At 42.6% G+C, this 23,237-nt stretch overlaps 1 protein-coding gene across 5 annotated transcripts in view; it reads right to left on the bottom strand.

Moving 5' to 3' along the window:
- Positions 1 to 22,028, bottom strand: part of MYO1B (myosin IB) — a 106,605-nt gene extending 84,577 nt beyond the window's left edge. For all 5 annotated transcript variants that reach the window (XM_041487614.1, XM_041487617.1, XM_041487615.1 and 2 more), the window contains exons 1-2: positions 21,923 to 22,028; positions 6,869 to 7,009 (exon numbers count right to left, since the gene is read on the bottom strand). In XM_041487614.1, the coding sequence (XP_041343548.1) occupies positions 6,869 to 7,003 (135 nt within the window). In that variant the 5' untranslated portion in view covers positions 7,004 to 7,009; positions 21,923 to 22,028. The remainder of the gene's footprint in view (positions 1 to 6,868; positions 7,010 to 21,922) is intronic.
- Between the last annotated feature and the right edge of the window lie 1,209 nt (positions 22,029 to 23,237).

Raw genomic sequence — 23,237 nt, 5'->3', positions numbered from 1 at the left:
TTTTTACAGCCCTTGGACACTTTTGTTTCTATTTCTTCATTTGTCAGTCTTTCATTAATCTTCCTTTAGTGTTTTGGTTTCATATAACATGCACTGAAACCATCAATAAATGCCCCAGATGTCATCAGATGTCATCATCACCTTAGTGAAGAAATACACAGTATTTTGAGGCAAAGCTAACACTGTAACTGAAGGCATTTCCTACACTTGCTCCTCTCTTTTTTCAAAGTATCACATCAAAGGCAAAAAAGGAGGAGTGTGTAGGGGAGGAGACCCCTACACACAGCCCACCAAATGCATTCAGTTTTCTCTGATCCTTATTAGTGTTTTCTTACTCCTTCATGCAAATACTGCATGGAGCCCTACAAACAGTGCCTCAAACACGAGGCTCTGAATCGTGGGAGCCACACAAAAAGGAAAGGAAACAAAGCACTGCCTTGAGATAAATAACTCTCCTCCCACAAAGCACTTCAAGGTAAAAAGCAGCCAACCTGCTGTGAAAATCTTTACTCCTGACTCTGGGCAAGTTATAAAGTTTGTTTTGCCAGGGCAAATGTGAGGGGCCAGAGGACCCACAGGATTTTTATCTAGATAATAAAGCAAAGAAAGATTTGCAGGGAGGAAGAATACTTCTTAGGCCACAAGCTATCACAGAAAAGATGTGCCTTGGGCACACAAGCCTTTCTTCACATCTGAAGAAGCAGCAGGCTTCAAGGTCCTAGCCTGTGGCAGCTGCAACAATATTATTACTACAACTCAATTGCTTCCCTCAAAGGGCAAAACTGTTGAGGCACTGATGGGAAAATTGCTCAAATTGACACAGGCATTCCCCAAGGGAGGAAGAGAAGGAGATGGGAGGAAACTCAGGTCCCCTGAGCTCCCATCACAGCCAGATGGATGGCTGCTCTGATACAGCTCTCAAACCCTCCTGCCTTTAAGGAGCTGGACAGCCACCACACCTGCCACTCCTCAAACTCCCAAAGGGAGACCAGCAGCCCAGGATGCACTTGCTGGATAAACACAAGTAAACACATGAAAGTACAAGAGAGCAGGGTCAGATCTGGCAGGAGGAAAGACTCTCATGCATGCTGCTGCAGGAGCAGCAAGGCAGAGTCCTGCCACCAGCCAGCTCACAGGCAGCTATGACCTACCCAAAATCCACAGGGGACAACAACCCTCGTCAAAACCCAACCAGGGACCCCACCCAGCCTCAACAACAACATTTTAAAGGTGAATATGATCATGCTGGCATCAGGAGGTAATGAAACTGAGAATAAAACTGGACTTCAGCAGTCATTCAGTTACTACTACCACACAGATCTTCCCAGCATTTGTGTTTCCCAACACAAGACTCTTCTTCACAGCACCAGTGGGATGGTTACACAAGGCTGATGCAGACCAGGACAATTGGTCTCATTCTTGTTCTCTCTCTCCTGTTCTTGCAAATGTAGCATCTGGAATACCAGGTACGAGTGCAGCAGGAACAAAGCCACTGCACTTGACAGCAATTCAGTGAAGTCCTAAATAATCTAAGGTAGCTGAAAATGGGATGAATCAATAGTATAGACAGACACAGTGGAGTCAAGGCAAGTCAAAACCAAAAAGGCTAACCCTAAAATATTAAAGCAATCAAGATCAACAGGAAGCAGCTCAGCCTATGAAACAAGCAGCTGACAACAGCCATGCCAGAAGAAGGCAGCCACAAGGATGGTACCTCAAACAGATAAAACAGAGTTATTACCCTGGAATGCCAAATATTTAATGTTTCAGTGATAAAACAACAAATGTTCAGTAACATAAGACTGCTGCTGCCCAAAGCAGCCCACAAACTCCACGCACCAGAAAATACAAATTAAACGCTGACATCAGAGAAAGATTCTGTTTTGTTGTAAGAACAAAAAGCAAACAAACATTTTCTTGTAAGGAACAAAATGTTGACCTCTGCAAATTTGGGAAGACTTCAAGAAACAACATAACTGTGGGGAAAAATGTGCAGGGCAGCAGAATAAAGCCATATCTGACCTCTAAAGGCTGACTCCTGTGAGCCTACGCAGCTCCACTCCCCTCCAGACTCCTCACACCTCCCTTGACACTTCCACATGTCTCACAAAGCAACAAACCCAGCATAAAAATAAGTTTCAGACCAATACAAATACTACATTTTATCCAAAATCTCTACCATTCATGAGTCACTGTAAATGCATATATATACAGATGCCCCCTCCCATTTGTCAGCATCCCAAACTGCAAAGGAAAAATAATTGCTGAATTGGATTGGGTGAACATATTTCAGCCAACTTAGGGAAAAAAAACAAACCTTAAGAGAGGGAGTTCAACAGAACAAGTCAAAAATTCATCAATCACACACAAACTGAATTTTATGAATGTATTTAAAGTTTTCCATGTGGTCTGCAGGTCACCCATTTTAACCACACAAACTGCTCCCTGAAACCTTCAAATAATCAACATTGTGGGATTCTTTCCTACTTGCTAATGCATTGCCCATGAGCCACATTTTACTTCGTAAAGTTAACGAAAGACTCCCACGGGCTTTTGTTACCAACAGTTACAGAAAAGAGCTTTTGTGGAACAGCAATGCAAATTTTATCAATGTAAAGTTTAAGAGTTGCAAAAACAATATAATAGACAATTACAGCTTTCTAATGAGATTTTTCTTGGTCAGACATACCTCAGACATTTCCAGACATGACTAAACTCTAAGATTCCCATTTCCAATTAACACATGCGTGTTACCCAACAAAACCTCCCCCTCCCAAAGCCACTCAGCACGAGATTACTGCAGAATCTGATGGTCTTTAGTAGAATATTTGGCCTAACTCCAGCTCCACCAGCCTTCATGCTTATTTTTATAGGCACAGCCTCCAGCTTTGCGCTCTAGTATGTAACACAACACCCAAGTCTATTAAACTTTCCACCAAATACACATAAAATTGAACAACAGGTAATCCGGCCACAGTCTGCTCCCCCACCCTTAGGAGGGAGCTCATTGCCCTGTTTGCACCATGGTATGAAACTTTGTCAATGTTCTTGAAGTGAACAGTGAACATGCCTGGGATGATACAAAAGGACCATCAGAGGATCCAGATCTAAATGCATTTGCAAAGGGAGCTCTTGTGGAGAAGATCTAGAGTTTCAAAGGGGCAGATGGAGCTGGCACTAGGATCTCCAACGTCAAATATTCAGCATCAAACATAAAAATTGTGAGAGAGACTAGAAAAGGCAAAAAATCTTCTAGTGGAATGAGCCAAACTATCTTGTCATCCTTGGCTATGGGGAGGGGAGAGGTTTGGCATTGTTCACTGATGGCTCGATCTGACTCTCACATTTCACAGAATCACAGAAGAGTTTGGGTTGGAAGGAATATTTAAAGGTCCGTAATCCAATCAATCCCCTCTGCAGTGAGCAGGGACATCTCCAACCAGATCAGGTTGCCCAGAATCCATCTCCATGGTGACTAGAATGTTTCCAGGGATGAGGCAACTACCACCTCTCTGGATAGCCTGTTACAGTGTTTTACTATCCATATCATAAAGAAAACTTCTTGCTTATTATCTAGTCTAAATCTACCCTCTGAGTTTCAAACCAATATTCCTCATCCTATCACAACAGGCTTTACTAAAAAGCTTGTGCCCATCTCTCCTCTAAGTCCCCTTAGTGAATTTACCTACCAAGACTGGCTAACACCATCATGCAGCATCTGGCCAACCTCACAGCATCTTCAAAGCTATCCACGTTACAGGTCTCATTCCTCACAACAAATCCTTTTGAAGGCTACAACTGCAACTCCCTTTTAAAACTGACATATGTAGCACAGACAGAGCCTTCACTCTGCAAGAAACAGCTTAGAAAACCATGTTGGGTAAGCCTGGTTTGCTGCAGCTTGACTGTGTCCTTTAAACTTGAGCACAACTTCTGGCAGTGCCTGCAGTGGAATACTGACATGAAGGCTGAACTTAAGCCCACAGCTGACCCATTAAAGAACAAATCCATTCCTACTGCCCTCTGAAAGGATCCTGAGAGGTCAATTTCTCTATGCAGCTTGTTGGAGGAGCAAAAATCTGCAGTCTTGGTTAAGCACCAGCAGCAGCTCTTCAATAGTGCAATTTGGTTTCCCCAGGATGCAAACTACAGATTTTACATGGCAAAACAAGCCCTGCTTCTAGTTGTAACAGAGGCTCCATTGTCCCCACCAGAGTCTAAAACCAGAAATGCAAAGTGTAGTTGCCATGAGTGGTGGCAGCAAGGAGAAGGTAGAGAAGAGCTTGTACTTGAACATTAAGGTTGTCGTTACAGTGAGCACCATTCCAACTGTTACTGTTTTACAAATTCCCTAAAATATGCAACAGAGGCATGAAAATTTGCAAGGCAGCAAAACTCAGCTGATATTGAGAGGAAACAATATTCCTCAAGCGATTTGGTAAATAAAGCCATGCAGCATCACAAGCCAAGTAACTTGCACACTTGGTAGCAGCATGTGGCACAGGCATGAACATCTCTTTTTTTTCCACCATTGTATGTAGTGAATGTTTTAATATTTGCAAAGATCTGTGACATTTGGCTTTCATATTGTGGATTCACACACAGAGCTTGTAAGACCTTGAAAAAACAGAGTTTCCCACCTGCAAGCCAAGGGATCCTACATTGCTAGGGAAAAGTGGCACCTGGTATCACCTACCAAAGCACATAATACAGACAATTACATTGCACATCAGTGCCAGCTGCAGCAGAATCAGAAACTGGGGGAAGCACATACTTCAATATCACCATCTCAAAGAAATGTGTGTTTGAACACACGTTGCCAGCTAGCTCATGACAGCAGATGATAACAAAACACAACACCCATTTGCTGGGTATTCCATTCAGTTTCTTTCAAGAAAAACATCCCATTTCTTTCAAGAAAAAACTATCCAGTCTGAATTAAGCAGAAACATGTAATTAAATGCAATCCATAGTAGTTGACAGGAAAATCCATAGTAGTTGGCAGGAAGAAAAAAACCAAAAGAAACCAAAACCCTCCTTGAGAAATCCACTCCCATAAGATTTATAGCAATCCTTTATAATAAATTGCATAGTCCAGGGTGCCTTCCCAGAACAGGTTTACATCTTTAATGCTTTAAATAAAACTTTCAAATATGACCCAAAGATTGGGCTGGGTGCTACTGACTCCTTTAATCTCCAGGCAAACAGCTCTCTATCCTTTCCTTTTACTTCATATTTTCTTGAGTTAAATGAAATGGGATGATTCAGAATCACCCCCTAGTACCATAGGCACTAGGAATAGAGTATTAACCCTAAACTGATGTGGAATATGTTAAGCATACAAGCCACTGATTGGAAAAAAACCCTCTGAATCCCAGAAGAGGCAGACACTGCAGTTATTGACAATGAAGGATTTGCCAGAAACAAGATAAAAGAGCAGACAAGAGAAGCCTATTTGTCTGTATCAACATCCAAGGGTTATCCATAGGGAACAGAACCCATCTTCAAGGAACAAGGAAAATTCAAGACAAAAAGTTTTGCAAATGTAACTCTCAAAGGTATAACAGAAGTTTAAAGACAAAAAGGTTAATTTTTTTAACCATTGAGGAAAAAACATTTCCACAAATATACATCATTTTGGTTTCTTCTTCAACAAAGTTTTCATGGATACTGAGAGTCTTTTCTTAATCTAATTTTATTGTTTAATTTAAATTGTCAATACAACCTGAAGGAGCACATTGGTGGAGATGATACAATAACAGTTTGGAGCAACTGTGTATTACCAACCTAATGTGTCCAGAAAAGGGAGCAGGCCTGGATAAACAAGAAAATTGAGAAGAAAAATGTGGCAGACAATCAATAGCAGAGGTAGAAAAGCACAGACTATAACTAAGGGATAGAAGAAGCAAACAATGCACAGATCTTCCCATACCTTCTCCTTTCCAATCTCCAGTATAATGAAACCATCGTGGTTCAAATGCTCAGCAAGAATATAATCACACCAAAAATTAAAAAGAGGGGGGAGGGCTAAATTATAATTAGGTACAGAACACCTATTTGATTTGAGTAAGCTGCAGACACAATTGCTTGCTGATCACAGATATACTTTGGCTAAAATATTTAGAGTCGCCAGCAGCCTCAGAAAGTCTCTCCAAACCATTAAGTTCACACACCCTAAGCAAAAAAACAGATACAATACTGTGCACATTTTAGCAAAAGTGGAACAAAGAGATGAAGCAGGAAATGAAAGGCTTAACTGGAATCACCATTTGCCTCTTCATTCCCCGCCTGTGTTTCAGCTGCCAGTTCACATCTCTCCTGTTGATCATCACTCAGAGACTAATATGCCTCAAGACTTTGATTACTTCCACATATATCCAAGCTCATTGTATTTAGTTTGAAACCAACCATTGTAATAACCACAACCTTTTTGCAAATCAAAGATAGCAGGCAACATTTAAGTTACCCTTAGCAAATTCTGAGCATGTATTGTTTCTGCTTCAGCCCGTTCTAACATCCTGGAAGTACCTTCCCCATAAATGAATTATTTATAACTGCAATGCCCTCTGACAACAGGAGTATCAAAGTCACTGCCAGCAGCAGTTCTGGAACTGTTCTTTATGAAAATCAGAGGTCTCCCATGTCGTGTAATGGGGAAAAAGAAAAAGGAAAAGTATCCCAGATGGGGAAGATCAAATGTAAAGAATGCAGTACAGGAAAGACTACAGCACAAGTAAAGTTTAAAACATCCCTAATACAATAGATAATGTTCAGGCACTCAGTCTGTGTGTATCCTTATAAATAAACACATATCTTCAGAATGACAGCATAGCTCCACATAGGATGTTATTTCTTAACATATACTCACATAAACTTCATTGTGATCAAAGCGCTTCTTCAGGTTATTGATGAAGGAATCTTCATTAAGTGGCTCTAAAAGAACCATATCTCCCACGCCAATCATGTCATCTAAAAGTGATGTCTTGACCTCCATTTTGGCCATTTTGTCCTGGGAAAAACAAAAGAAACAAGAATTAAAAAAGCAGCAAAGGTTACCTCAAGGTTATTCCAGTTATTCACTGGCATTATCTACTAACACGACTTCAGGAAAAAAGAACACTACATTAAAATTATGTTTCCAAGGAACATTCTCAAAGTCATTGCATCTACCCAGGTAGTCCACATGATTCCAAAATTTAATTTCTAATAGTCAACAATGCCTTCTGGTCCACTTTACATTAAACATGAAACTCCTAGAAACAGGAATGAAGATTCCAGTGAGCATCACAACCACAGTATTTGGATGACTTCAACACAATGTTCAAGTGCATGTAAGTCTGTGTTTTACCAAAAGCTTCATCAGTATCTCCAAACTAGGGTTTAAGTTTGTCAATAACCCTAATCTGAGTTTTCTTTTTCAGCCTTACTTGCATTTCTCCAACTCCACTGGAAGTCAACTCAGTGAACCCACTCAGAGACAAAACCCACACTATTTGTTCTTAGTTCATGAACCCTGGGCTCTAAAGTGCCTATATTCCTAAAGTGCCTGTACTCCAGTACAGTGCTGGTATTGGCTACATGAAGCTACTACCAAATTACTTCATTTACTGGTAATTTTGTTGCTGAAGCGAACATTTTCACAGGGCAGCAACAATCCAGCTGACAAGTGGAGACACTGCACCAATATAACCAGAGTGGCAAAAGCCAGAAGCTGGGCTTAAGCAGGGGACTGGGATCAAACAAAACAAAGTAAGCAAGTCTGATAAAGGAAGTCATTTAGACAAAGAAGTCAAGGTCAGGCCAAAACTTGGCACTTATTTGATCCTCCCAGCCTTTTACCCCTCTAATCCAAACGCTGGAGATTAGTAAGCTCCTCAAGAACTCTGGGCACACAGTTACAGCTTTCAGCTTCCACAAGGAGACTGAAAAATGGACGGATTCACAACCAGAGGTGAGAGAACAGCTTTGCTGAGCACACAAACCAAGGACCAGCTACTGCACAGCTACAGCCACACAACGCAGCAGCTCAGCTTCACCAGTCAGCTGTCACCTCCCAGCTACAGAATGCTAGCAGGCTGTCCTTGGTCCCTCTACCACTGCTGCACATTTTAATTCTAAATATTTTTTCTTGTTTCCCAAAAGGCCATTGAGCAGCTATTACCTCATATAACCAGTGCCATGAGATCACCAATCTAAAACAAGCAAAGTCTTTTATCTCTCCCTTTAGTGCAGCCACTACTTCCCTAAAAGTTATTTGATGTTTTTCATCAGCGAGTGACATTTGAGGGATTTTAGATCAAGACTTAAGTCTTGCTTGATGTTTTTCCAAATTCAACGAAGAGAAGCACAGCTCCACAGGCAGCTAACAAAGCGATACAAAAAGATCCCCAAAACCTGAACCAAGCCTGGGAATTACTAGAAATTCACATGGAAATGCAAAAACAGTGCTGAACTATGGTAACCAACCAAAGCTGAGTCAACTCTGCTAAACAAACAAAAGCGCATTTATTTTAAACAGAAACACTGGACAAATATTTTTGTAGCAAAAGATACTTTTATTCTTAAAAGTTCACCTCTGAATCACCAAAAAAATTTTAAACATTCATAGAATCTTTTCAGAGGTATCACTGCAACTTCTGCATCCCATTAAGACAAATTCTTTAAACTACCAATCATGTTTCAGTGACCTAATTGCTTCCCATACATCAACTAATGCTCAAGTAACTTTTGAAGGCTGAAAAAACAAAGCCCTTCTCAAGTATGGAACTTATTAAATAATGGGTTTGTGGCCAAATATATTAAAAAAGCCAACACAAAATCCTAATAAGGGCAATTTAAACCTAAAATTTAAGTTCTAAGTACAATACCTCATTTACCATTGTGAAATTACATACCACCTACCACACTTCATGCATCACTGCTTGGGAATTTCAAGAGCAAGAGCAGTCAAACCCATCAAAAACATCCATGTATTCCCAAATTCAGCTCCATGTTTTGCAGAAGAGGGGCAGGAAGACACTATCTACTATTATAAGCTGGATGAAAATGTTGTATACAGATACTGACTTATCAATATATTGGAAAAGTTCCATTTTATGGTCAAAGGTTAATTTTCAGCTTGGTTTTTTCCACAATAATTTACAGCATTCTATGACTAAAATATTTTTCATCAACTTGCGAGCTAGAAAATACTAGAAACCCAAACAATGAAAAAATTGAACAGGCTGAAACAACCTATTTAACACTGATTGCTCAAAGCCATTTTCAATAGCCTAGCCTTTGCAAAAATTCATTAAAACTTATGTATGATCCAAGAGTATTCTGCCATAGCAGCATTGTTGGCCTTGGCTTTGGTGGAATCCAATCTTAATCCCTGCTTTGGTTTAGCTAACAAAGGAAAATCCAGCCTGTGGGATAATTTGGTTGTCTATCTGAGGTAAAAAGTGTGTGGGGGGTGGGGGGGGGGGGGGGGGAAGCACTGCTAAGAGAAACCAACAATGTTTAAACATATATTAATTAATTAAATAGGACTTAATAACCAAAATTAATCTACTAGAAGAATGTAGTAGAAGATCAATATATAGCACTTTCAAAATACCAAATGCTAATTTTAGAAGTAGCTTTATAAAAATGTCAAAAATCAGCACACTACACAGGAAAAAAAAAAAATAATCAAGCCCTTGCAACATTACATGGCTAAACTTCAGAAAAAGCTCAGAAATGCAATCCAAATCCATGTCCAAGTATTTGCCATACACTCAAAGACACCTTGCAGCTGTTAATATTTCCCATCAGCACTGCTGACAGCATGCTCACCACAGTTTGGGAAGCAGTGGCAAACATAAAAGCAAGTGGCTTCTACTTTTGGATGTATTCACGCACCTTTAAAAAGATGAATGCTACTAGAGAACCATTTACAAGAACCAGATCTACGAAAGGGATGGGACCAGAACCTGCTCCCAGTGTCTGAGAGATCAGGAGGATCATATTCTTCCTTCAACATTCTCAGGTCTCACCCATACCCACTTACCACTTGAGACTTGTTCCAGATTTACCCTTCTTGTCCCTAAAGGAAAGATCAGCAGCATTCCAAAATATCTCTTTTTTCCGTAGGCAGTTATCAAATCTGTTCTTCCTCCCCTCGGTCTTATATCTATGCCTTAAATTCAATGGAGTGAGAACATTTGCAACATGTTTCCATTCTCAGAAAAATATTTTAAAAGTCAATTCAGTAATCCTTCACAGTTTGATCTGTGTTATGCTGGACAACATGCTTGGGAGGAGAAGTGCTGGGCAGGCTGTGTCTTTAAAATGCTTTTATCCACACACTCCCACGCCACACAGAGCCTTTTAAAACACAGACTCTTGTATCCACTACTCGCAGTGCCTGGGATTGGGATAAAAATTAGATTTTCAGTTGAATCTAAAACCTTCTTGCCCCTCTTGGCCACAAGGATGGCAAATTAAAAATCACAGCATCCCACAGCCACAGCAAGCCTATCATTGGCCATTCTGGAAAAAGAGCTAATGACAGCTATAAATAGAAGAGAATGAAGAGAATAGGCAAAACCCCCAAAGCCTTGTACAATTAAATGCACACATTCTCCATGGGGGAAATGAAGTAATGCCCTGTTATTGGCATATAGCACCTTATGCAATTGTCCCAGGTTTTCCACATCACCCTCCAAGAGCAGAACAGCAACAATTGTCAGCAGCTTCCTACAGCTGTGCAGTCCTTAGCTCACACTTAAGAGTTTGGTGCACTGGAACTATCACTGGCTGCAGAGGTGCCTTGGTTTTATTTTTCTTTCCAGGCACTGTAGCAAGAGGACAATTTCCCTACCATCAAAACCAACGCAGATGTACTCACATATGCTTCAAGCTCTGATTATTTAAAAACAAAACAAAACACCACAAGCCTTTGGTTTCACTACAACCAGCTTGCTGTAGAAGATAACCCCCTTTCTCTAAGTTTTAACAGGGACAATGTGCAACATCAGTAATTCAATAGTGCAGTTCAAACTGATTTCATGTTTCAGGTCTGATCCTGAGCCCCTGTCAGGCTGTAATTATGTTTGCTCACCTCTTCCCTGTTTTCTGTCAGGGAGCAATCAGCCCACACAAGGTGGGGACATTGACAGGCCACTGCTGCAAAAAGCAGCCAGGGACACAATGTCATTACCTGAACAAAACAAAACCAAAAGGGGCTGCAACCATCATCTCGTGCTGCTGCTCATGACAAGCCCAAGCACCAATTTAGCAAGACGCAGGATTTAAATTTATCCTGTTCTGCTGGCCAGCAAACCTTGTGTCTCACCAGCCTCTGGCTGATGCCCCAAAGGTGGAAGTTCATTGGAAACACCCTGTGCTGGTTCACCAGGCAAACTGAGGCAGACTCTGCAGCTGAGCTGTTACAATGCCCTTTTCACTCAGACCTGCATTTCCCGACATCAGCATGTGTGACAAAACGTTGATATCATCCAGAGGAAACCCCTGCTTTCCCTCCAGATCCCTCCCATCTCCTCTGCCGGGAACACCTGCACCCTCCTTGCCAGCTGTGACTGCTCTCAATTGTTGCTCTGACACATCCACGTCCTGTGGAAGAGAGAGTGCAGAAAACAGCTCGATGTTTCAGCCCACTGTTTTTCCTGCAAGAAAATGGGCCTGAGGAACGTGACAGACGAATTTCAGGAAGGAATGTTAATGGATATTACAACATCAGTAAAAGCACTCAAAGAACTAAAAGTCTTCCTCTGACTCTCCATCTTTGCTTTTGATTTTGTCAGTGTCTGAATAGCTTCTGAATTCCGTCCTCACAGTCCTACTGCACAAAAATCAGAGTTTTCCAGACTGGAAAGGTTTATAATTCAGAGCTTTTGAATTAGCTAGTGTTTCTCACTTCTTACCCACCAAGCAAGAGCTGTTATTCGAAGCCTTGTGCAATCTCTCCTAAATTTCCGTGGGCACCGAACATTACACACGTGTACTGGATTCCTTAAGCACTTAACAACCACCAGCTCTGGTGAATTACAAAAGCAAAAAGAGGCATTACGGGGTGTATTTGTACTGGGACCGCAGGAATGTTTGCATTCAGCATCAGCTAAATGGGAACAGCCCTTCAGCAACATCAGATTAGGGCAGTTTCGCACCAGTGACTGCAATTTAGATGACAGAAGATCTGACCAGAGAATTCCACAGGAGAAACGAATGGTCCACTGGCCTCTGCTACCAAACACCACGCATTTATCCAAAGATTGGGTAATTTTCAAGAAAGAATCAGGCCACTTAAGGTACTGTTGAACAAACGGCTGCAACCACTGAGGCAATATCATCTCTTAATAGTTTAACAATGGAGACTTAACTGCAGTTTAGAAAAAACTGATAGTGGGATGATTAGACTGCATTAGGACATGTACAAAATGTTTGCTGGGACATCATCTCCTCCTGACATAAACAGTGGATGAAACTTCATTACCAGGACTCAGGTTCTTCAGGACTTAATTTCTTCATAAATGCAGAAGTGAGAGGTGTAGTTGTTGCTGAAGTTCTTTGGGGCTTGTTGGGGGGTTTTAGGGTTTTTGTTTTTGTGTGGGGGTGGGGTGTTCTTTATTTTTACATTTATTTACAGCTTGGTTACAACCCACACTAAGCAGTAATCTGCCCCTAAAGTGAGAGAGATGCCTCTCTCATGCTTCTGTTCACGTTATGATGAGACTATGAACAACTGTGGTATCACCAAAAAGGTGCACAGTACCTTACCACAAAACCAAAATCACATGAGCCATGTATGCAGAAGACACAGCTTTGCCTTCTTTCTCTTCCTTAAAAAAACCAAAACCAACTAATTCAGCAGCCTGAGGGGGCTGTGTTTGCATTTCTCTAGGGCTACTTTCTGTTATTTTTTTCCCAGTGGTTTGAATAACATTAGCATGGATATTACCTGCCCTATGAGACCATGGGGTATATCTATTCTATTATTCCTACTTTACAGTCCCAGCAGTACATGTCTTCAAATTACTTCTGATAATTATTTTGCAACCACAACACAATAACTGCCACCAGTAATCGCACTCTGGGGCTGATCTATTTCCTAAGTCAACTTTCTGCCTTGCTTTAACTCATCTGGGTCAGTCATACAGTCAGACCACGTTTTGGGAAAAACATTTGGGTCTTTCAACGTTGCTAAGGCACTCTTCTCTAGCAGCTGTGAAAATACAGTCAAAATATGTCTGCTACTCCATTTGGACCCTTAAAATGTTCCTTTACATTTCTGGATTATATTGACAGGCTTCAAAGATTATAGGTGTGAAGTGGCATTTTATGTAAATGGTTATTCTGGAGTCCATTTTTTCTTTAATTAGTTTAATGGGGAAAACATCTTGGGTGTTTTCAATGCATCTAGAAATAGGTCTTCACTACCAAGGCTATTTACAGTCCAAAATTCTGGTTAAATTCCCACTGAGTTCAGCAGAAACAGGATCCATGGTGGTTTCTTATATTTAGGCTTTTCTTAGTCATTGCCCAGCCACAGAGTTTTATAATCATTCCAGGTCCACATCTACAGAAAGGGACAAAGTACTCAGTAACAAAGGAGGTCAATTTCTGGCACATACACCTTGCTAAGGTGTATGTGCCAGAAGGTTTCCTTGAATCTTTTTCAAAATAAGGAACAAAATGTGACTGCAAAGCCAAAAGTTGTCAAAGGTCCTGCCTTCTCCCCCTAAACCAAGGACTAGATTTCAGACTGACAGCGTTTCAACAACACAATTATGAAAACACTGTCTCTAAGGGATATGGACACATAGAAAACACCCTCATTCTTTCAGAAAAAAAAAGAAAAAATCTTTTACTACTGGACAGCCAAATTCCACTAAGCAGTGGGTGCCCTTTTAAACTGATTATCTGCATCTTTCAAGCTGCCGCTTAAAAATTTCCTGCCAATTTTGGGGGATCCTGCCCAATCCAAAGGTTACATTTGCAGAACAGGGGCACAATAAACAAGGTAGTGTTTATTTATATTAGGGGATCTTCTTTGTTTGCTGTATGTCACACACCAGCAGCTTGCCACCTCACCACAGCTTGAGTTCAAAACAGCTCTCAGTAGCAAATCCCCACAAAACACTTTTACAATCAATCAGCCCTCCCAAAATCAGATAACTTCTTTCACCTCGGGAGCAATCCAGCAATCATCTGTAATCAAGATATTCGACCAAAATAGGATTTTTATTTTCTTTCCACACAAGCACATGGGCAGAAAGCAAGCCTTGCTTTCCTGAAGTCAGCACGGGAACCACACATCCCTGACACAGGCAAAAGAACTGCTCAAGGCGGAGCAACTGGAGCAAACACACATTTACATCGTTGGTAAGGTAGGTGCTAGGAGATGTCCTAATACTACAGGGTTAAAATACCAGAGTACACGCTAATCTTCTGCTCAAATGCTTTGTTGCCTGTTAAGCAGTCGGTGATAAGCCCTGAAGATATGCAGAAAACGAAATAACAGGCCAGGTAACACCACGGCTGCGCTCAGCTGCCAACAGCAGAAGGAAAAGCAGCCACAGAAAGTCGTCACAACAGTCACTGAACCAGGCTTAAAACCGGCCACAGATGAACACAAACCTAATCAGGAGATTCAGGAAATCCAGATCCCAGAAGAGGCATTGGTGCCTGGATCTACCCAGCATCAATCAGCCACAATAACTGAGTATACGCCCTAACCCCCAGAGCAGTTGGCACTCACAGGTTTCACAGTTTCCATGCACCCATATTGTCTTCCAAGCAGTAAAAGCCTGGGTAAAGCAAAAATTTCCATGTCCTTTTCCATTTAAAACAGGAGGAAAAGAAGTCACCCAAATACCACCCCAAAGGTCTTATTCTAGCCCATTGCAATCTCCCCTCCTAAAAACCTCACTGATGGGGTCCTTGAGATATTTGTAAATAAGGTTTGGAATGTTTTTAGCCTAGTATTTCATGAAAATAAGACAAGTCATACCAGCTGTACATCTCTTGGTCTATGCATCTACTGTCTCAGACACGTCTAATGTTGAATTTCATTCAAAAGGACAGAGTAAAGGACAACAGAACAGCTGATTTTGCCCACAAAAGCAGGCAGGAGAGGAGATCTGAGCACAAGTATTTCGTCAGAGACATGGGCTGCGAGGAGAACAAACCCCTCATTAAGTACCACAGAGCAGAAAAATTGCTCTGCAAAATTCCCTAGCTGCAGAAAAAGACTCAAGTGGAAATTATTACTTCTTTGCAAGTCAATCACATCACAAGAGAAAAACCTGCAGGAAGTCAGACTCGACCAGTCCCATTTCTCCCAGGAGTAGCTGCCAAGGTAAAACAGTAGTGCAAGGTTTCACCCCACCACTTGCCATCACTGTCTGTTCTGCACATCAACTTCTGTCCAGCAAGACACTTATTTTTTAATAAAGTCAGAGAATTAAAGAATTTGGATGCAAGTGTTGCAGGGAAGAGGAAACATTATTTCCCCAAACCTAAGATTTAAAAAAAAAATCTAAGGGAAGGTAAAGCTTAAATAAATTACATGTACTAAGGCAGGTTTGCTCGTCTCAAGCAGTTGACCTATATCCACTATTTTGTCGTTTTCATCCTCAACAGTAATTTTCAGATAGACACCTGGAATGAGAGGATAAAAGTCATCAATTTCTAAATCCAGCCATCTCCAGCTCTTCCTGTGTATTGTACAAGAGACATTTCAGACAACGGGAGCAGCTCATGAAGTTGCATTTCACCACACGGTAATCACTCTTGCCCAGATGTCCCCGAAGTTAAAAGCCAGCAGACAGTGTTTTTATTAACAACTAGCACGATAAACAGAGATTTTCCAAATAAAATAGAACACTTCACAGATTTAGAGAGGGACACCTTCTTAAAACATCAATAGAAAGCAACTCCCCTCCACAGATGGAAAACAGCCGGTCCCGTGGCAGGCAAACTCAGCGCACACTCACAGCTACTAAGTTTCCCCTCGCTGGGTTTCAGTGAGAACTATCAGCTGGCAGATTTTAGGAAGCAAAAAGATCTATTCACACGAGATACAGGCAAGCTCCCTGTGTTCCAGAAATGTTACAAGGCACAAGGAGCTCCAGCTCTGCCCTTGCTTGCCAAAAGATTTTCCAGGGTTTCTCCTGGAGTGAACTTTGTTTCAACAGAGCCCTGCTCTCTTTGATCACTGGAGGCGATCTCCAGAGCCCTTTTAACTCTGACAGCCTGTGAGCTGAACAATGGTAATTGAAGCTCTATCTGTCCTGTGTGCTCCAGACCACTGCATCCTACAGCCACGACTACTACACTGCACTGCTCCAGAGTGCCAGTTTTCAGCCTTCTCCACGAGAAACAGTCCTTATGGTGTGCCTTATTCACAGACTAAACGTATTCCTGATCAGCTAATAGCCACTTCTTGCTTTTGCTAACAGAGCTGGGGTTTGGTTTTGGTTTTAAATTTAAATATGTTTTCTCACTCACAGGAAAGTATTGACAGAGTTTCATTTCAATGGACTTAATTCCATATAATGCATAGCCAGTATTGCCCATTTCCCTCTCAGTGGCTTTTCCATCCCAATCACTCTTTTCTGCTCCATCTCCTATTTGAGCCCATCTTGACTGAGCAGGATGTACAGAGGATTCCTGGTACATCATGACAGCAATATTTCCTCACCCCCTCCATGACACTTTTTCCTTCTCCAAAGGTTCACAGGGAATTTGCACTTCCCTAGCTTGCTCTGCACAACAAACCTCAAGTGCTCCATCAGTCACAGACCTACTCACACATGTAAAAGTTAGGAAGGTTCCCCAGACACTCCAGCAACCACGTGTTTATCTTGTAGCCTTAACTATTCCCAAAAATAATCTGCCTTTCAACCTCTGCCACCTTTCTGCTGCCCTGTCTCCAAGTCTCTCTTGATGAAAAGGGAGAGCAGCTGTTACTTTTGCTGGAAGTTAGACATCCCAGATATCCCTTCTTTCACATCAGGTAAGCATAAGCTCAGCTAGAAGGAGCTTTCTTCTCAGCCCTCAAACATGAAGTTCTGGCCAAGCTATTAAGTGGATAGTGAACTGGTTTTCAGAGTAACAGAAAAAATGGCATCTCTTCATCTCTTCACCAGTGTCTCTATGTTAAGTTGTTTATTTGCTTCCACAGAGAAACAGTGGAGAGGATTAATAGAAACTCACCCCCTTTAAAAGCTCCCCGGAAAGCAGGGCTGGCTTTTCACTGCAGTGCCATCCACAGAGCCCTTATGCAGTAAGGACTTTAAGCACATCTCTTATCTAAAAGGATACCCTTAATTGTGCTTCAAATTGTTTTAACACAAAGGCATTAAAACACAGAGTAAGAGTAGCTTCCTTTGCTTGTGCTTTCACAAGATACAGAACTCAATCCTTTATCACCCAGCAGTTTCCTCATTTCTGAGGTGCAAGTTCTCAAAGATTACTGGCAAGGATTTCAGCACAGTGTCAGGACACCGCATATGCTCCATTGTGCATAAAAACTGGTAGTTACCTTAAGGCCCTGGATTTCAAAGATCTTCAAATGCCAGTACACTCTTGTAGACAAAAGGAGAACAGACTCCATAAAGAAAATGCATATGAAAGAGTGGAAACTTCACTACCTGTTGGGGTTTTTTTTCCCATTGTAGCAAAGCCTACAGTTTAATTATTCTTATTTGTAATTTTATATTTGTACTTTTATTGTAATGCAAAGTAACCCCAGTTGCACTTTGGAGCATACAAGCTTTGAAAATTATAGAATATTACAGAAAAAGAAGCATAAAGCAAACAGCAAGAGGGCTCACATACAAAGCATACTTGTGAGCCCAGGAAACTTGTACCACTGCTGACCAGGCTGTGGTCACACGCTTTTAAAAACTGGTTTTTGCTTACAGTAGGGAAAAATTAGTCTTTTCTTGCTGCCTCCATTTAGAAAATAAAGAAATCTACAAGAAGCACTTTTGACAGTACAACACCCACCAACCCTTCTGTTACTCAGCACCTATTCCTCTTTTTCTCCTTGATATAGACTCTTACTTTCATCCTGCTTTATTTTGCACTCATGGTACTCCTGTCCAACAAGATAAAGATTTCTGCCAATACAAGACCCTTGGAAGGATTTCTGCCTGTCCAAGGGAGAACAAGGAAAAGTTAACCAGTAAATCCACACTGAAGAAGCAATTCCAAGGCAGCAATTCACAAAGCCAGAGACAGGGCAATTATCACTCCCCACCCCTGAAAATGACAGAAAGTCTTAGCGACAGTAAACATTTCTCGCCCTTACTCCTTGGGAGTCTGGATTCCTTTCTTGAGCCTTCAGCTCTGCTGAAATGTTAAATCTGGTCACTCAGGCTGGAGACCACCTGCCAGTTGCTTTCCACCCAAAAGCTGGAGCACTGGAAAAAAGATGTTTTTCTGGCCTCTGGAGTCCATTACTCCTGCTTTACTGTCTTCATAGAAGAATTTCCCCAACCAGTTTGCATCTGGAAAGGGGACTTGATAATTCTTCTTTGCTTCTGAAACTGTATTTTTAAGGACTAGTCTTTCTCACTGAAACTTTCTCATCACCACGGTGACTTTGCTAGCAGACTTAAAATATATATTTGAAGAAATGGATACAAGTTTCCTTGGTGATCTCAAATAGGAAATTTCCCAGTAAAATGGAGTTGGGAGAGGCAAAAAGATTAACTTTCTGTAGTTTACTCTAAAAGCTATGTCACTATCAGGAAACAAAAAACCAAACCAAACAAAATAAACCGAAAAGAAAGAGATCCTGGTCTCCACACTGTTCAGAACCAAAATCTGGAGTAATAAACACCAAAAGACTAAAACTTCCCCAAACCACAAGCAAACTGGGGCACAACTACAAAGGATGAATGTTTTGAGACTAATGCTCAAACACACCAGAAAATACCCACAAAAACACTCTGGTAGTTTTAGTATTCTCTTTTTTTAACAGCTACTTCACAGCATATGACAAAGAGTTGCAGAGATTTCCACTATCCCATCAGCACAAAATTAAAATGTTTAACTTTTGGTAGGGTTGTGGATTTTGGGGCTTTTTTTCCATTCTGGGAACTGCAAAACAGAAGAAAATTGATGTTATTCTTTACTGTTTCTTTATGACAAAGCATGCCTTGATGTTAGCTTATACACCAGAAATCAAGCTCTGGTTTCCTTCTTTTTTGGAGGTTATGAATGGAGAGGTTACATAAGGGTGTAACAAGAGCTGTTACTTCCTTTCCCAGTTGAAGAGAAAAAGCTGTAGATCAAGTTACAGACTCCAGGGCTGGTCATTGCTCCTTCAGTCTTCCTAAAATTTTTGCCAGTGGTCCCACAACAAACAGAAGAGGCTACTTAGAAGGTTCTGAGAATTTAACAAACTACACAGCTATAAGGGAGGGGAAAACCCCTTTATTTCTGTCTTTCATCAAACTCAGGAAATTCCCCAAGCTTGATGCATACAGTCACTCAAGTCACCACTTTCCATTTCAGTTTGCTGTTCATTAGTACAGAAAAAAAAGATGAATGAAAAAAAAAAATACAGGGTGAGATTTAAGGGACGGTCTGGTGCACGAGCTGTGCTACATAAGCTCAGCAGTCTGTAAGGGCACTGAACTTTGGTGGGTATGTCAGCATTTGTCCCAGCTCTGACCACACAAGGCAAATGAAAGGAGGGAACAGTGTCCAGCTTGGCCTACACCAGAACTGAGCTTTTCTCCAAACCGTCCCACTGGCACTTTCTTCACCTTCCTCTCCAATTCCCAAGCCGCTGCTAGTACTGCTGCCGAAGGAAGATGAGATCAGAATCAAACATGAGGAATTTCTGTTCCCACAGAGCTCAGGGAAGCCAGATGATCTCAGAGAATCATGTGAAGCAAGTCCCTGACACTTCTATGAGGCAGAGTATCTCCAATATGTTGCCAGCAGTTTCTTAAGAGTGCACAGTGGGAAAAATTAATGACTTTGCTTATGTTTCCAATTGCTCTCTCCCACTTCCTCTCTTCATTCGCCAGACTTTTATTTTCCCTTCCCCCAGAAGCACTAGTAGGCTTGCAATGTACATTTGCCCTTCTAAAGGCAATTACATCGAGTCTTGCACAATGCCTGAATGGGCTAACACAACAGAGCTAAACTGCCGGCCTCTGGCATCATTTCCACAGAGTTCCTCCCCACAGGTGTGATTTAACAAGGTCTCCTACAAAAAAAAAAAAAAAAAGAAGACAACCCAAAAACAGTAAAAAAACAAGCTTCTGTGATTTAAGATGCTTTCATGAGTCCTTTCACCTTCCCTTTGCTGAGTACTCAATCTGTCCGTGGTGCTCATAAGGAGCCAGAAGCCTTTTAGATATCCAACACCACAAAGATGTTTCAGAAACATCCTAAGGATATGGAGGAACTTGTGGCAACCTAACACGCCACTGACTGCTACAAGCCAACACAAGCAGTGACCACTTTATGTTACTTTGGGAAGAATGGGAACGCTCCAACCCTCACACCTTCACACAAAATTAAGCCACAGGCAGCACATAGCTTTAAGCACTAAATTGAAGACATTCTCAAACTCAGGCCCAGGACAGCTGGAAATAAAAGCACATGAGAAGAATGTCTTTACCTTTCATATGTTTAAAAGTAGCCAAGGACTGAACTTAACTTTAACAGATGGGTTGGACTATTTCTGTTCTCTAACACTGCACAATTTTGGGGAAAGCCTTGTTTTTGACACAGGGCTTGGACAAAGTGATGATTCATGCAGGGAAGGATGGGCAGCTTGTTGCCAGCCTTAATTCACAATTAACAATAGGACAGACGGATATGGAAGGCTCATGATTCCACACAAAAATCGCCAAGTCAGGAGTTTTACCTGACCTTTATGCCAGTGGCCATTTCCAATCTGGATATACTTTAAATAGTTTCTCTGACATAAATTTTAAGAGCAGTTAGCTTTTATTTCGTTACTGTTACGTTTGTCCCTTAGAACAGTGGTCCTGACTAAATACACAGCAACCGATTTAATGACACAGTCTGAAATTTCAAAGCTTTAAATTACTGGAAAAAGCAAACAGCACGTGTGAGCACAGAGCTACCATGGGCAAGTGAGCACTGGACCACTTGGTGACTGCCCCGCCAGCCCCGCTCCCCGTGGCTCTGCTAGGAAGGCCATTGTTTCCAGCGGGGAGTCTGGCCACTCCGAGGAACAAAGGGATGCCCTTCCCAAAACAGCGGCAGCAGATGTCCCACACCGAATCCCAACAGCCTCCATGGGCGCAGGCAGCCGGTCTTCCTTGGGAGGCTACACCAACCCGTCCCCTCAGGGAAGTTCTCTGGGACAATGACCCTGCCCTGGAAAGCCCTTCCTCAAGTCTCCTCTGCAAGTGTTACCCGACAGCAGAATCCATCATCCTGCTCCAAGTTACCACCGCTCTTCCCACGGTTCCCCCGAGCCCCACAGCCGAGCCCGTTCTTTTGCATTCGGGAAAGCCGCGCACACAGGGTAATTATTTTAGACAAGAAGAAACAGATGCCACGCTCTCTTCCCCGAAGGAGCACGCACACACACACTCTCTCTCATATTGGAGGGAGCGAGCCCCGGACCGTCCCTGCGTGTGTGCGCACCGCGTTCCTGCCTGAATGAAGCTGTCCCAGCCCCGCTGCCATCCACCGGAGCTCCACGCCGGCCACAGCGCACGCAGGGCGTCCCGAAGCCGCAGTTTTGCGCGGGGAAGGGGCTGCCGTGCTCGGCACCCGCACCCAGCACCGCCGCCCGCTCCTCACAGGAGAGCCGGCGCCGAGCCGCCGCACCACCCCTTCCCCATCCCCGTCCCCGTCCCCGGCGGGCTGCCGGAGCCCCGGTGCCGCGGAACAAAGGGAGCCGTGCGGCCCGGGGAGTCCCGGGGGGGAGCTGTACCTCTGCCGCCGAAGGGCGCTGCCCGCCGTCCCGCGACCGCCCGCCGCCTCCCGCCCCGAGCCGCCGGCGGACGCTGCCCTGCCGAGCAGCCGGAGCCGAGCGAGCGGGGCTCCGGGGCTCCGCCGAACCGCGGGCTGCACCCGCTCCCGGGGCTCCGCCGAACCCCCGCGACCCTCCGCCCTGCTCACCTGGTCTCCCGCGCTCCAGACCCGCCCGCTCTGCAGTTGTCCAGTTCATTTCTTTCACCCTCACCTTAAGCCGCCAAAAGCTAAGGGAAAAGAGAAATTGGCTTGTTTTGGTGTGAAACTCAACGTCTCTCACTCGGTTTCTGTAATGTTTTCAGTGGTTTCTCAGCTAAGTGTAAGCACCCGAAAGTATTTACAGCAAGCTTTGACTTAACATAGTTTATCTGCCCAATCCTGCCCCTGATAAGCGCAGGAGCCGTCAACAATGGAGGGCGACTGCTCTATTGTGTGAAAAGACGGGGGGGAAAGAAAAAGCCCTAAAGGGCTCATATTGTGTTTCTGGGACTGAGGTTTCTCCCCACCCCCGTGAAAACTCCCCATTCACAGATGAGACGGAGAATGTGGGTCTGTATGTTACACTGACACACTTCCTGGCGAAATACCCCGTGTGAAAAGTTTCACTGCTGGTGCTTTTTTCCTAAGAAACCAATTAGCACATTTTATTACCGTCTCGTGTTTGCAAGCAGGCTTTTCCCAAGCTGGGTTGTTTTTAAACAGCAATAAGCTTCCATTCAACCCCAAGCTAAACCTATATTTGCTAGATAACAGTGAGAAGTGGACCTGCAACCCCAAGCTAAACCTATATTTGCTAGATGACAGTGAGAGGAGGACCTGAACTGCAGATACACAACCAGAACTCTTTAGGATGTGGAAGAAATCCAGCTTGTATCACGAGATTCAATGGGAGCAGAACCACACAGTGAAGATGCAAAATGCATTCTAAAACCCTTCCTCATTAAAACACTTCAGATATTTCAAAGTCAACACTACATTTTCAGATACACATCTTCTTGGAAGTCCTCCTGTTTATAGAAAGAGAATGTTTTCTCACACAGTTTTCAAATCTGTAACTGTAGAAGTGTTGGAGGCAGCTCTCGGGTGAATCCCAGGAGCTAGAGCATTGAAAGCCTGCTGATTCATAGACTCATCACTGCTTTGTTATTTTCAGCACAGATACTTAACTCCTAAGATTTTCTTATTAGCCCTTATTTTTTTTTATACCTGTGAAACTAATTACTGCATTCATTAGAAGTGGTCAAAAACTACTTCAACAAAATATTTTTCATGCT

This window comes from Pyrgilauda ruficollis, unplaced genomic scaffold (assembly GCF_017590135.1).
Source record: "Pyrgilauda ruficollis isolate IOZ18807 unplaced genomic scaffold, ASM1759013v1 scaffold81, whole genome shotgun sequence".
NCBI lineage: Eukaryota > Metazoa > Chordata > Aves > Passeriformes > Passeridae > Pyrgilauda > Pyrgilauda ruficollis.
This window is presented reverse-complemented; position numbering and strand designations above follow the sequence as displayed.